Source organism: Hemibagrus wyckioides, linkage group LG22 (assembly GCF_019097595.1).
Source record: "Hemibagrus wyckioides isolate EC202008001 linkage group LG22, SWU_Hwy_1.0, whole genome shotgun sequence".
NCBI lineage: Eukaryota > Metazoa > Chordata > Actinopteri > Siluriformes > Bagridae > Hemibagrus > Hemibagrus wyckioides.
The window spans coordinates 8,339,072-8,354,448 of record NC_080731.1 but is presented as its reverse complement, the minus strand read 5'-3'; the positions used below and the strand labels follow the sequence as shown (position 1 = coordinate 8,354,448).

Below are 15,377 nucleotides of genomic sequence, written 5' to 3'. Positions count from 1 at the left end.
TTACTGAAGAAGCTAGACGGTGCATGTAATGAAGTACCTAATGATGAACGGCATAGTAATTTCCATATGTCTATTATGCACGAGACAATTATCATGTAGCTAATGAAAATCAACGAGTACGAATTGAACTGCGGGAACGACTGGGATCCTCCCAGGATGAGGGAATATGTAAGAATATGGAATTATATAACAGAGTAAGCCAAAGCCTTCTTATTCTGTACAATGGGTTTGTGTGATCCATCAAGCAGTGTGAAAAATACCTCTAATATACATTATAATCCAGCTACACTGAACATCTACAATAACATCATGTAATTTCAATTGTGTACTTGATGTCTTACAACTTACCTGAACTTTTTTTTTTTTATTATTACATGGTAATTCATAAATCCAAAACATTTACTCCAAAATTTGGTTTAATGCAGCATTCAAACATTTTTGAATTGGCTGGCTTTATTATGGCTGTAAATTGCTTCAGTGGCTTGCGGGAATCCTTTAAAAGGTTCTTGCATGTTAACTAGATGCGTTTACTGAATGGAACAGAGGAGAGGCTAATTTAGCTGACATACTCGATACACGCAAATTTTAGGCAGATTGTTAATCAAGCTGGATATGTGGACGCCGAAAGAGAGAGTAGCTCCAAATGTGTCCAATCAAATCCATGGAGACAGAATCTTCTGGCAAATATCTTTCTCAGATGTTTAATCATCCATCTGATGCTCTCGAGCTCAGTATTCACAATCTATATTTTAGGAAGACATTTAAGTTTGATTTATGGTATATGCCCTTGAGAGATGATATGTGACCTTGGTGGAGAAATATCCCTCTATCAAGCCCTAGGTGCTGAAGGAAACCAGACTGGCACTACTCCAGTGTGTATGAGGTTGAGTACATTAAAGATGTCCAGGTATCAGGTCCTTGGTCTAATCTTATCTGCACCACTACTGTGGATATTTGTGGATTTTGTCATATTGGGGCTGTTTTGGAACAAGGCTATGGGTAGTAAACACCAAGACTGTAAAAGAAATTGAGGAATTTTTGGGCTAGTTTAAAAGTAGCTAGAAATAAATTTTTCAAGCTAATTTCTTCATAAAGAGGCCATGGCACACAAAGGAAAGATGGAACAAAAAGATTATGGACTAGATGATAGCTGTAATGCAAATGTTGAGAATCGTGTGAAATGTGTGCGCACCACAGTGACAGACAAAAGACTAAGTAAAACACAAAAATGAGAGCCTCTTTGGCAGGTTTCGCGGTTTTTTGGTGTGGATTTTGAGATACGCTAGTGCTGGAGACCTGGCAACCCTAACTGTATTACCGCTGCCAGATTCACTGCCAGGTTCTCATCCTCTCAGACCTGCACTACAAGGACCCTAAGAATTGCATGAGTCCCTACTTATACAGTGCTTTATCAACAGCCTGGCATAGGTTGTTTGACCTCAAGATACATTTTAGTTGAACAGTTTAACTGTTTAACACTATATGGACCAGTTTTTCAAAAAATTGTAAACGATATTTTAACTAATATTACATTTTTAATGTTATAAGGGAGATGTTGGGCTAACAACAGTTAGAGAGAGAGAGAGAGAGAGAGAGAGAGAGAGGAAGGTAGACAGTGACTGCCTCTACACTTGAAGATGCAGGTGGTATGTGAATACGCTTGTCAGGGCATAGTGAATTATTTAAATTGGAGCATAGAAAAGGGAATCGCTGCATCTGTCGCACATCCTTTTAAAGCCCTCTGCCAGATGTGTTTACTCGCCGCCCATAGCAGCTAACTACTTAATGGGGCATAGTTGCGTGCCAAGAGTTAATTAAGCAAACCCTTTAAATAGTGCTCACATACAGAGGTTTCAGTGTTATAACATGCTGCATTTTAGGTACAAGTCTCCACATAAGCTCATAAGCTCAGTTCCACATTAACGGCATGGGATTCCTAGTCACTGTCAGGTGGTGTAATGGCAGAGAAGGAGAATATTTAATTAGCAATATTTAATGCATTAACAATGTTAGGCACTTTGAATGCACAAATGTATTGTGTATTGTGCATTCAAGATTCCAGACAAGCATGTCGGTTGTTGGAAAGATGTCCACGACACAGTGCAGCTTATTACTCCACTCACTTTAGTCATTTCTATCATTCACTTTCGATTACTCACTGTCCAGCATACTGAAGCATTGGAGCAGGACACAGCACATAGTCATCTCGCACTGTGGATGATTTTTCAACTGGAAAAAAAGAAAAAAGAAAGAAAGAAAATGTAGTAATTCTGGTGCTATTTTTGACCAAACTAGCTGAAGAACAACATCAATCCCATATGTACAGTATTACACTATTTGTCAGTGTCGATGAGTTCAGTAGAACTGCTGATGTATTCAGAGCAGGACAGAGACTAGTGCCAGGACTGTCTATCCGGTCAGGATGTGTGGGACTATACTGAATATGTCATGTTTATACACAGTTTCATACACAGTGTTACTTGAAGCTTCCTTTAAATATGCACAGGACAGAGACCAATTCATTCAATATACTGTACATGCAAAATCCGCTAGTGTAAATGCCCAAGATTTAGTTTGTTTTTGTTTTTGTTTGTCTTCTTAGCTGCAATTTTGAGAAGTTTTAACAACAAGAAACAAATTAAAGTATTCTTCCTGTTGACTTTCTCAAATTTGAACTTGGCAAATAGTAATGTTTAAAACTGAAAACCGAACTACGGCACATGCTACTAATAGAAGAACAATTGGTTATCATAAACAAATGACAGAAGGGCTTTTCATAATCAGAAGGTTGCAGGTATGTGGAAAAACGACAAAACTGAACAAAGCTGTCTCTTTTGACTGAACAACACACGCATGATGCCATTTAGAGAGAAAATAAAGATGCTAGCTAGACTCAAATCAGCTAATATCTCACACTACACTACAGAAAGAACTCTATTACTGTATTTGACCGTGACTATGGATTGGACTATGACCACTTGTTTCCCTTAGGCTGTAACAACTAGCTAGCCAAACATTATTACAATATGTTAGCTAGCATTTTTCTGGGACAACCAAATCATGGAACTAGGAAACACACTGGAGCATCCACTTCCCCTAGGTAATGGATTCATGATCTAAACAATCTGTTCAGAACATAAAATAGTCATTCCACTGTGTATGTCATGTATTAGGGCATCAGAGGTGGTTATTGTCCTAAATCTAATGCATGAGTCTCTCACAAAATCCATGACGATTGGGGTTTGAGGCCTTTCAAGTGTCTGTTCAATTTTGAGATGTGAAATAATCATAGATTTAAAATTGATTCATTAATATTGACTCTATTTAGCGTCTCTCAGGTTGAAAATGCTTCATGTTGCACTCAGTAGTTTTTAATGATGAGTTATTACAGATGACGAGGATTGTCTGTACTCACTGTAAGTTTGACCATCCACCAGGAAGTTGCAAAGGACTCCATCTTGGACTCGTCCCTGCATAAATCCATTCCCCTTGAGGACCATGTTAAAAGACTCTGTGGTATGTTAACCAGATGAGGACATAATGAGATGCACACCTGGGAGCTGACCTCATAAAAGAATCAGGCACGAACACATAAACACATACGGTCATCGGTGGAAACAGGAAGACTTGAGATACTCACCATTCACACAGACACTGGACGGCTCCATTGTTAAGATCTCTGTGCATGACTGCTTCAGTATCTGCAAGGCAAAAACACCAAGTTCATCATCCACCATCTGTGTAAATAAGTACATTCTCTCTATTTATTCTGCACTGGGTTTTTTTGTCTCACCACTGCACATCTGATAGGGCTTTGGCATTGCTCATGCTAAGCACTATATGGATCAATGAGATGATTGTCACATACACTGCAGCGAAGAAAGAACTATGTCGGCTGTTATGGAAAATTGATATGCCCCCAATGGCCGTCTTCGGCTCTATTAGAGACTCCAGGCTGACATTACCATATAAAAAGGCCCGTGTGATCCTACAGTCACCTCTCCTATCATCCATATAAATCAACGGAGGACAAACTATGCAAATCCCCATACACGACCGGCAAAAAGACAATATTAACCAAAATATATGGTGTTTGGAATGAGCGGCACTGGAGATGGGGCTTCAGTCTGAAGTGCTGGAAGAGTATAAAAAGAGCTGATTAAATATGACATATGATAAACAATCCCATCATTAGAGGAGGGAAGTAAACATCATCTATTCTTGACGGAGGATCCTAAAGATACCGCAGTTACTCTATTATCTACAGTGCTGTATCAGAGGGGTTGTGGAGTTCATTTCTCCAGTTTGACATGTATACAAGTTTAGATGTTGATGAAAGAATTAAGCTGTTCTCGCTGTCTGAGGAAAGGCCTGAAAACAAGATGATGTCTCGAATGGAAGTGCTTCTAAATAGGCCTAGATAGGTATGATAGGCTGTTATTTTAGGTGAGGTCATATTTACTGCTTGTAATAAAATGGTAGTGCTCACTAAGAGAGTTCTCTCCCTGTTAAAATAGGAACAGATGACTCCTATCAATAAAACAAGCTGTGTCTGCAAAAGCAAGGTAACAGCTATAGCCAATTATACCGAAATGATGCACTGAAATGTTTCACGTTTACTACTGCATTTATACAGTAAAACACTTCCTTACATATAACATTCATAATGCACAAGAAGATGTACTGCTCAACTAGACAATAAAATATAAATATTAGAACCCAAGCAGCATTATTTAAATTCATGAGTGGAGCAAATATTAAACTCGTTTTTGCAGAAATCACAGCTAAATCTACTTTAGGCTCTCAAAGCAAAGCTGCACAGATGATCTCAAATCCCAGAAATCTGAGCACCGAGCATCATGAGGCCAACTATCCCAACCTCCAGGATTACTAATCACTGGAGAATGCCTGTTTTGTAATGCTCATGCCTTCCTCCTGCCAAGTGGGCTTAGCCAGTAGTTGACAGGACATGATGGAAGTATTTTAGTTTTAACAACACATTCAATAAATTATGATAAAGCAAACACTGTCTTGTTAATTAGATGTCTATAATGACAACAAATAGTTTTTCAGTGCGTGGGAGCAAACAATTCATCTCGTGCATACTAGTAGTATGTGGTACCAATGAGTCAGAGTTTGCTTTAACCGTAGATCTTTTAAAATAAAGCAGACCTATAGTGCTTAACATGACTATTCATTCTTTCATTATTTTTAATGCTACAAAGAGGAACTGAATTTGACTTTTGTAAGACAAAAATAGGCCATAATACTGAAGAACAGGAAAAGAAATATAGCTGCAAAATTGCCCATGCAATCAAAAAAAGGTCTGCTTTTTAAAAAAGCATCACTGTGATGCAACCACTGTGGCACAAAAAATCCAGACATTCTTCCAGTTTCTATCTTATCTTACACAGAATCGCAGGGAGCCTATCCCAGGGGGACTCAGGGCACAATGTGGGGACACCCTGGACACCCTGCTAACCCACTGGAGGGCACAATCACACACCCATCCACACACTACGGATAATTTAGATGATTCAACAAAGTTTCACAAAGTTACTTACCGAATTAACAATTCCTTTGAGAGCCTTAAAGCCATCAGTGACTGGGAAGACTTGATTTGAACTATCAGCCACTCCAGCCAGCTGTAGGCAGAAACATTGGAAAATAAACAAAAAACACTGGTCATTTCCACTCCAATATCTGTCCTTGAGCTCATAGCCACATAGGAAGAATGATCAACGGTTGTATAAGCAACTGATTGGTATTCAGCCAAGTAACCGAATTCAACAAATAAGTGCTTGTTAAAAAATTACAACTAAATTATCCTCAAAAACATCATGCACAAGGGGAATGTCTTTGTGTGTGATGTTGTGGGTTAGTTTTCATCCTCAGTTGTTTATCGCAAGGATACTTTTTGCAGAAGAGCAAATTTTCGTATACATCAAAATGGGTGTGTTTCAGACCTGATCTTTGTCGAAATCCTTAACACCAACACAATATACACGAGCTCCATAGTCCCTCGCTATATTTGCCTGCAAGAAACCACATGGGGGAAAATTGGTATCACATTCTACCACACGACCAAACTCCATCTCACAGCAACACAAATCAACTTACCTCTTTTACAGTAAGATCATGGACATATACAGCAAGTTTCCCATCTGTCAATGCAACTATGATGCTTGAAGACTTTTTGGTTTGTTCTTTCATCTGCTCGGTGGCCTAAAGATGATGAAACATAAAAAGTGCAGTGTGTTTATATACTGTATGTTCATTGAATTTATAATATGCGGGCATGCAAGACACTTATTTGGTAAAATAATGCAAAGAAAGCAGTGAAGTTTCAGAGCAAGTATGTTGATTGTGTGCTAACAAGATTGTGTCCCGAAATAGAAAAACACTTGTTTATCGCTTATCTGGAATGTGAGTGAAACCAGAGGAATGCAGTTTATTTTAAACTCCAAACATACCCTGTAACCCTTTACTCTAACTTTTCAGATCCTTTTTTAGCAGGATGTTACTGTATCTTTTACAGAATAGCTGTAAATATAGTGCAGTACAAAAATTGCATTCTGGGATTGATTGTTTTAGTGGCCAAATATTTTTCAACTTCTGTCCAGGGTTCAATGTGATGATGGGAACAGACATTTGTGCCGGTTAGTGTCTTAAATAAACAAAACCCAAAAATAATGGTTAGCTTAATAAAATTTTTAATGACCAGTAATTTAATCTATAAATACACACAAATCACAGTGTTTCCCTGTAAAATTACAATGTAGACAGTACACTGTAATACTGTAAAATGATGTAATAGATGTTAAAATGCATCTGGTCATAACAGCAGTATTTTGAAAATCAATCATCTTATTCGTTTACACTTCAGTGACGTTGGGATGTAGCGGAAATGAGAGGTTATGATGTAATATGATGTATGTCAGTAGTATGTATGTACTTTCTACGCAGTCCTCAGTCCTCAGTCCTCATATTACTACACATAATATCAGATACAGATGTGTGTGTGTGTCAGATGTGCAATATATTTTCAGTAAAATATCCTTAACAAGTCTACACAAGTATTCATAATTCTAGAAGGTACACATCCTTACCTTTTTAATTCCTTCATGCATGTATGTATCACCTGCAGGTATGACTTTGCTCAGTTTCTGTAGGCCGTCCTCTATCATTGTCCTGGAATGTATAAACGCGTAGAGCCAATGGTAAAGTTTATATAAAGGATATATATACACACACCAGCCAGGCATATCATTATGACCACCTGCCTAATATTGTTGTTGGTCCCCCTTTTACTGCTAAAACAGCCCTGACCCGTCATGCACTGCGTATTCTGACACCTTTCTATCAGAACCAGCGTTAACTTCTTCAGCAACTTCTTTGAGCAACAGTAGCTTGTGTGTTGGATCGGACCACATCGGCCAGTCTTCGCTCCCCACATGACCCTGTCACCGGTTCACCACTGTTCCTTCCTTGGACCACTTTTGATAGATACTGACCACTGCACACCTGGAACACCCCACAAGAGCTGCAGTTTTGGAGATGCTCTGATCCAGTCGTCTAGCCATCACAATTTGGCCCTTCGTCAAACTCGCTCAAATCCTTACGCTTGCTCATTTTTCCTGCTTCTAACACATCAACTTTGAGGACAAAATGTTCACTTGCTGCCTAATATATCCCACCCACTAACAGGTGCCATGATGAGGAGATCATCAGTGTTATTCACTTCACCTCTCACTGCTTATAATGTTATGGCTGATCGGTGTATGTGTATATATATAAAATACAATATGTAAAATAATAAAAAGAAATGCTGAATAAATAAATGAATGCTGAACTTCAGTATCTACAAAAACCAGGTAAAACAGCTGTAGACAATTTCACTTCTTTTTATGTCTTGCGCATTACAGAATAGTATTTCAACAGCCGTACCTGTCTCCAGTGAGAGGCAATATGACTTCTGCGCTTGACGAGAAAACGATGAACGAAACCTTCAGATTGGGGCTGAAATGGAAAACCAACATAATTAATACATAGCACTCAATTTAAGCATAATTCAACTTTTTCTTTGGGGCAACATGAGCTGAACATATTCTGTAACCCTATTATATATAATAGCAAAATGATGTCAAGCACATAAACTTTTATAGTGTAAAATTAGGCAATAGTAATAATCTTATATCGCTCCACTTCAAAGTGGCCAAAGAGAACTTAATTTTAAAAAGGGCTTATAAGAGATCTAAGATTTAGTCGATCAGATCATTTTATAATTATTTAAGCAGTGTGTCTAAATATATATCAGCCTTTAGTCCTCTGTCACGACAACACATGAATACAGCTTAAGATCCTGTGACTCTCAACACCGTGCTATGAATAAGATGCCGGTATGGCCGTCTAATAAAAGGATGTGACATAGTTGTAAAAATTCCCTCAGGAGGAAGTAAGTGATTAATCAGAAACATGTTGACTGACTCACCCTGCACTCAGCACATCCAAAACACACGACTGCTGTGTTTTATATATATATATGTATACGTATAATGTGGCACCTCATAAATAAAGCCCACAACTTCAAGTTGCATCATTATAGTGTATTATATGTTCCTTAAATCATTTTTATATGCAATGTCTTTCTCTACATAAGAACTAGACGAGAATAAACAATAACATTCTGCATACAAACTACTGATTATTGCCCTAGCTCGTAAAGCATTTGGGCTTTCTCTCAACCTTCTGTCACTAAAGCTAATACAGCACTGAAACATGTTGGGTTTCAGACCTCACAGCTAGTCAGGTCTCAGGACTCATGAGCATAAGGAGAGGTGCCGCTTTTTCGCACTTCGCTGACACATTCAACCTGCAATCATCCCCCACATGAGATTATTCATGAAAACAGAGCCAATATGCTCAACTAGGCAACCCCTACTGACAAAAAACATCAATCATCATTTTCAATATTTTAGTGTGTGATTAAGTCACAGACACATGAGGAGGCCTGGGGAGCGTATCTGTTAAGTTGAGCAAGTTGAAGGTTACGTCACTGAGTTCAGATTTCAAAATCCGCTCTCGTAGCAGAATCGTTGAGACTTCTGTCGTACAATACCGAGGCGACTAGGGATCTCCTAGCAAATCCTCTTTGGACTAATGATTTAATTAACGTTTGATACAGCTGGTCTATCTAACACCGAACAAAGAAACAACGAGAGAGTGAGAGAGAAAGAGAGTGAGAGAGAGAGCAAGAACAGGAAAAGGGCCAGCAGATTCCACATGGTGCAACAGAAGAGTGTCAAAGTCAAGAGCAGACTGTGCTGGTCTACTCTCGCACGCCATTCCTTAAAGTACATTCTCTGCCTCTCCTCCCGTTATGTGTGAGGGATAAGTGTGGCGTTGGAAGGTTTTGGTGCAAATGGCCATTCTCGCAGCCCAGAAGACTGAGCCTCCCTGCCACCCACTCCCACCTGCTCCCTTTGCTATTTTCTCAAGCAGACTGCTTTCTTCTGGCTAGGTCGCTACCGTCTGTACTGGCACATACATTGAGTCAACGTTACGTAAGTTCAACATTCATCAGGCCTTTTATTTATTTATTTTTTTGTTTATTTCATATCTCAAATCCCCCTCCCCCCTTCAGAATCTTTTCCAAGCCGGATGTGTGGTTAGATGAGCTCGGTTTCACAGTATAAGGCACTACATTGAATTAATCTTGCATATACTTTCAAGTTTTCTTATGGAAAAAAAAATTAAGGAATTCTTACCTTACAAATCGATCTACGAGATTTTTCACAAACTCATAGATCTGGACCCAATCAGTCGAGACACTTCCTGACCTGTAACAAAGAGAATAAAACACAAGTCAATGGAGGTCATAGAAAGATTGGATTTATCTGTATTAGTGAGATCTATATCCTTATCTGTTTTTATCTATAGATAGTAAGGTGTCAGACCACCACAAGCCACCAGAACAGCTTCAGTCCATCTTGTCTGATGGATATATTATTATACAAATAACTACAACTGCACAAGAAGGATAAACACCAGGAAGTGTAACCTGTCTGTATATTTAAGCAAAAAGAAAATAGAAAAACATTCATAAAAACACAGTTTTTATGTGGTTGTTACTATTGGTATACTGGTTACAATTTTTACAAAAACAATGAAAATGAAGATGATTCATCTGAACTGGATAGTTTGTCTCAGTGGAAATTCTAACATGGCAACATTAATGCTGAATCGCACCTCTGAATCATTGTGTTTATGTCTCTTAAGCAAAACCAACCATTGTTTTTAAGGATTGGGTGAAATGTAAAACCACTGTTGTTCGAGGAATGTCACATCACAGTGGGCCTGTAACACCATTAACCATGATCTGAAGTGTCCATAAAACAGTGTTCGGCAATGAGTCTGGTCAAAAACTAGGGATGTCATTAGTATTATAAAGAAACTCTCTAGAGATTTCTGGAGAGAGATTTAGAGGGATTATTTCATAAGTAGAGAAAGGACTGAATCTTTTTCTTCATCTTCCATAATCACCCTGATGTCTGGGTGGTGGCCAGCCAACATTTCTTAAAAGATAAGGAAATAAAAGATAGGCATGAATCTAAACAAACAAGAGCATAAAGAATTCCTCACAACTGCATCTGGTCAAAAGAGTTTCTGCAGACTGAACTGTGTAGTTGTAGGAGGATGTCAAGGATGGTATAATACTGAACACTTTGGGACAAAAACCATTGGATTTCCAACTATTGCATTTCATGTAACCTGGCAGGAAACATAATAGCTTAACACAGCTATGTACAGTTGGATGAAATGACTACAACTTTCTAGCACACAATAATAAATAAATATGCACCAGTGGCCTTTAGGGAGCCATTTATAAAAAGATGAAAAGATGTTGCATCTGCAAACTGTTTAATCTGGATGAACCAGCCAGTGAGATGTTTGAGCTAAAGACCTCAAAGAGTAGCAAAGTTCTGCTACAACTGAAATAGTATTATAAGAGTTGGACTGATTTTTTTCAGGTTCCTCTTAACCTTTAACAGCGTCGATAATGCAGATAGTTTTCTGTTATATTTCTCTTGAACTAGATAACAAGTCTGTTTTAACATACTGGCAAATAAAATCATGCAACACATATAGCCTAAGGCAAACTTTTTCAAAGTGGAGGCCATGAAGCGTAACTAGGAAGTCTGCAAGTTGATGGGGGTTTGTTTTGGTGCTGGAAATCACCATTCACTGTTATCAAGTTATATTTATATTCATTATATTTGTTATCGGTCCAGCCTTTTTGGACTGGTCACTTAAATCAAAGAGATGTAAATAAAAACCTCATGAACCTTAAAACAAATCAGACCATAATGACTATAATAATCAGCCTCATTTGGACCTCTGTTGGATTATATTCATGAATTAAGTCTCCACTGAGACAGTGTGAAAACAGTTAAAGAGGTCCTTAGGTGCAAAGAGTTTGAGATCCAAAAGGCATAAAAATCACAGTTTATGACCTCGCCTCGGTGGAAAATCTCAGCTGTGGATCTGATCCTAAGAACCGCCACTGTAATCATCAAGACTGTCCTGTGCACATCCTCATCCTGGGATTCTTATGAACATCCTACAGTTTGACATTAGAAGAAACAACTAATTCATAATCATACTATCCGGTTTCACCCAGAAGAGGACAGGTTCTCGTAGTTCCTCTCAACAATTCTTCCTGTCCTCTCAAAGCGTATTTTTTTCTTCTTCTTGCTACTGTCGCCTGAACATCTGGATTTCTCTAAACCTGCATGCTTTTTGACAGTCTATTGCTACGAATAGACCTGAACTGAACTGAATAAACTATCTGAGGTTCTCTTGCCACAGGATCTCGTCATACTGGCATAAAAAGGTTTAGTGTGACAGCCATGTAAATATCTTCAAACAGAAAACTTGTTCAAGCTTGAACAGAAAACAGCTGTAAAGAAGAAAAAAAAGACAGAAAACAAACAGAGCAGAACTGACCTGTCCAAGACGAAGTAGAGGTCGTAAGCTCCATGACAGGATGGAGACGATTCAGGTCTGCAGGACGAAATGAAGCCGAGCAGAAGAACCGCTGTGACGGCCGCAGTGAAATGTTTCTCTGCGGTGAAACTTTTCTTTGACATTATTTGACGCTATTGAGTCTTTATATATATATATATATACATATATATATATATATATATATATATATATATATATATATAGTCAGTAGGAATAACACATAAAAGAAAGTACCAAAACAAATACTCCAAACCGTGTGGTCAATGCAGTGAACAAAGTAACAAATGAAGAAGAACAATAGCAGCTCGGTTATATGTACCACTCTGGCGCAACATGTCCCAAGCGTTTTGAAATGAAGTTATAAAATCCTTCCTGTAGATGAATAAACATGATCACGTCATTAAAGTGATTGCTTCATGCTTCCTCGTTTATCCTTCATATGGCTGGTCCGTGTAGCAGACAAACTTTTGACGAGTTTGCCTTGCAAAACTTTTCTTCTGAAAGAAGTCGAGGAGGTGTAATAATGCGCATGCGCAGACAGATGTGAAAGGAAGAACTGGGGTGGTGCACTCAACAGCTGGAGGATGTGGGGGGGGGAAGAAAAACTGGCAAGCCTCAAACAAACGTTAACCGTTAGGTTTACACGGATATTACACACTTCGTGAATATATATTATAAGGTAAATAGGTCACTAATAACACCCATGCTGAAGTACTGTAAGCTGAGAGTCTCGTGCAATCTGAGAGGCAGGAAATTGTGAAATGGGTTGGGAAAATAAAAAAAAATAAAAAGTGAGGAAGAATGGAGACAAATTTGGTCAAAACTGGTGCTTGAACTGGCATTTAATCCTCTAAAGCAATGTGAAGGCTTATAGCAGAAGACCTCTTTAAAAAATAATCACTATTATCATTAAGGAGAAACTGATGGGATTCTGTAGACCTCTCATATAAATTCATAGCACTAAATGATGTAATAGATATTACAGTAAATACAACATACTGCATCCTCTTTGGCTAATTGGCTAATTTACTGCTTAATGCAACTGTTCGTTGTCTTCTGTGTATATTGCCTATTTTGGACATTTTATTCACCTTGTGTCTTTCCTTTTCCTGTGTTGCATTATGAAGCTAACATGGATCCCTTTTTGCCCTCTTCCTTCTTTACGTTGTACTTTCTATGAATCACAGTAATCGACTTATTTTGGTTTTTATATCTAAATGCTTCATATCTGTATGATGATTTTATATTCATTCATTTATCCTTAGTATCTGCTTTATCCTGGTCAGGCTGTACTGGGAATACTGGGTATGAATTTGATATACACCTTAAAAAGGAAAACCAGATTATCAAGGAGGATTATGTGCACACACACACACACACACACACACAGACTCATGCAAGGGCCACTGGATCAGAGCATCTCCAAAACTGCAGCTCTTGTGGGGTGTTCCCGGTCTGCAGTGGTCAGTATCTATCAAAAGTGGTCCAAGGAAGGAACACCGGTGAACCGGCAACAGGGTCATGTGCAGCCAAGGCGCATTGATGCACATGGTGAGCGAAAGCTGACCCGTGTGATCCGATCCAACAGACGAGCTACAGTGCATCACAGTTTGCTGTGTTTTGACAGCAAAAATGGGACCAACACAATATTAGGCAGGTGGTCATAATGTTGTGCCTGATTGGTGTACATTCACATTTTTATACACACCTAGGTGATATTATTATAGCCCACTCACTTACAAGCATTTTTTGGAAACCAGAGAATTTGACAGAAACCCATTTGCACATGGAGAACATGTGAATCTTCAAACAAACACCAAACAGTAACCGAAGCTCAGGATTGAACCAGGGGCCCTGAAACTGTGATGATGCCCACTGTGCTGCCATGCTGCTCTTTGAGTTATACATGTGAACTTTAAACACATATAGGGTCTATACATTAAAGTGTGTGCAAAAAAAATCTGAATTATATTCAAAGAAGTAACTTTGATTTAATGGAATAGCTTATGAACAAGTAAACAAATTGCACATTAGCGATATCTTATTGGGTATCGTACAAGCCTTGTGAACACTCCACTTATCTGCATCTATATAAAATACACTGTAAAATGAAACTGAATTGCTTCATATAAAAAATTTTGTACGAGTCCAACTCGAACTCTGTCATCACCAGGGACCATATGTGGTTAAACATTCACGAAAATTCCGCTGGGATGTTACATTATTACCTAGAGACTTCCTGTGATTTGTAGACATGTTTGCACTTGATAGTGCTTCCTGTCCTTGTGGCACTAAACACACAGTGTTTACACACTCTCGGGTTATCTTATTTAACTACAGTCAGGAAATCCACTGAATGATTTAAGTTGAATTCCTTTTACATAATATTAATAGAAACCATAAATCACACACCTAGGCTGAAAGGATTATCATGGGTTCAGAATGGAAAAATGACTAAAAACAAGAGATAAAGGAGGTTCCTTTATTATTATTATCATTATTATTATTATTATTATTATTATTATTATTATTATTATTATTATTATTATTATTATTATTATTATTATTTATATATATGTCTGTATATGTATATTGCCTGTTTGATTCCTACATCCTAGATGGTATGTTCTTCTCATGCTTCATGGGTTTCCTGCAGGTATTCTGGTTTCCTCCCGCAGACCCAAGACATGTGTAGTAGGCTGATTGTGATTGTGCAAGTGTGTGTGCAATTGTGCCCTGCGATTGGGTGGCAGCATGAGGTTCCCTGCAACTCTGTGTAAGATAAGTAGTATAGAAAACAGTAAAAAAAAAAAAACATAATTATATATAAAAATAGTAATATTTACTAACAGTATTTAAAATAGTATTAATAATTTCAATAATTAGTATCACTGTAAAATTATTTTTAATTAATTTGTATATGTATATATATATATATATATATATATATATATATATACAAATTAATTAAAAATAATTTTACAGTGATACTAATTAGTAATAGTACTAGTAATAGTACTTTAATAGTACTATTACTAATAGTAATAATTTATTTTATTTTATTTATTTTTATTTATTTAACATGAGCAGATGACACTATTTCTCAACTAATGAGAAATAACAGGACATTTACCATACATTGATGTAACATGTTCTGTACCAGCCTCTATTTTCTACTCATTTTTAATTTTTATATCCTTAACTCCTTGGAGAGAACAAAATTTAAGTGTATTATCGAGTTCTGTATTGGGAATATTGGGTGAGTTATGACTGAAATCCTTGGAGAGCAACATAAAGAGTAATAAATAAACACACACACACCAGAAGTTCACTACTTCTTTAGTACCCTC

General features: G+C 37.7%; 1 protein-coding gene across 1 annotated transcript in view; it reads right to left on the bottom strand.

Moving 5' to 3' along the window:
* antxr2a (ANTXR cell adhesion molecule 2a) overlaps positions 1-12,548 on the bottom strand; it is a 41,428-nt gene extending 28,880 nt beyond the window's left edge. The window contains exons 1-10 of the mRNA XM_058374937.1: positions 12,007-12,548; positions 9,768-9,839; positions 7,948-8,019; positions 7,110-7,191; positions 6,121-6,225; positions 5,967-6,035; positions 5,565-5,645; positions 3,641-3,701; positions 3,416-3,511; positions 2,160-2,229 (exon numbers count right to left, since the gene is read on the bottom strand). Coding sequence (XP_058230920.1) covers positions 2,160-2,229; positions 3,416-3,511; positions 3,641-3,701; positions 5,565-5,645; positions 5,967-6,035; positions 6,121-6,225; positions 7,110-7,191; positions 7,948-8,019; positions 9,768-9,839; positions 12,007-12,149 — 851 coding nt within the window. The 5' untranslated portion in view covers positions 12,150-12,548. The remainder of the gene's footprint in view (positions 1-2,159; positions 2,230-3,415; positions 3,512-3,640; positions 3,702-5,564; positions 5,646-5,966; positions 6,036-6,120; positions 6,226-7,109; positions 7,192-7,947; positions 8,020-9,767; positions 9,840-12,006) is intronic.
* Positions 12,549-15,377: the final 2,829 nt, after the last annotated feature.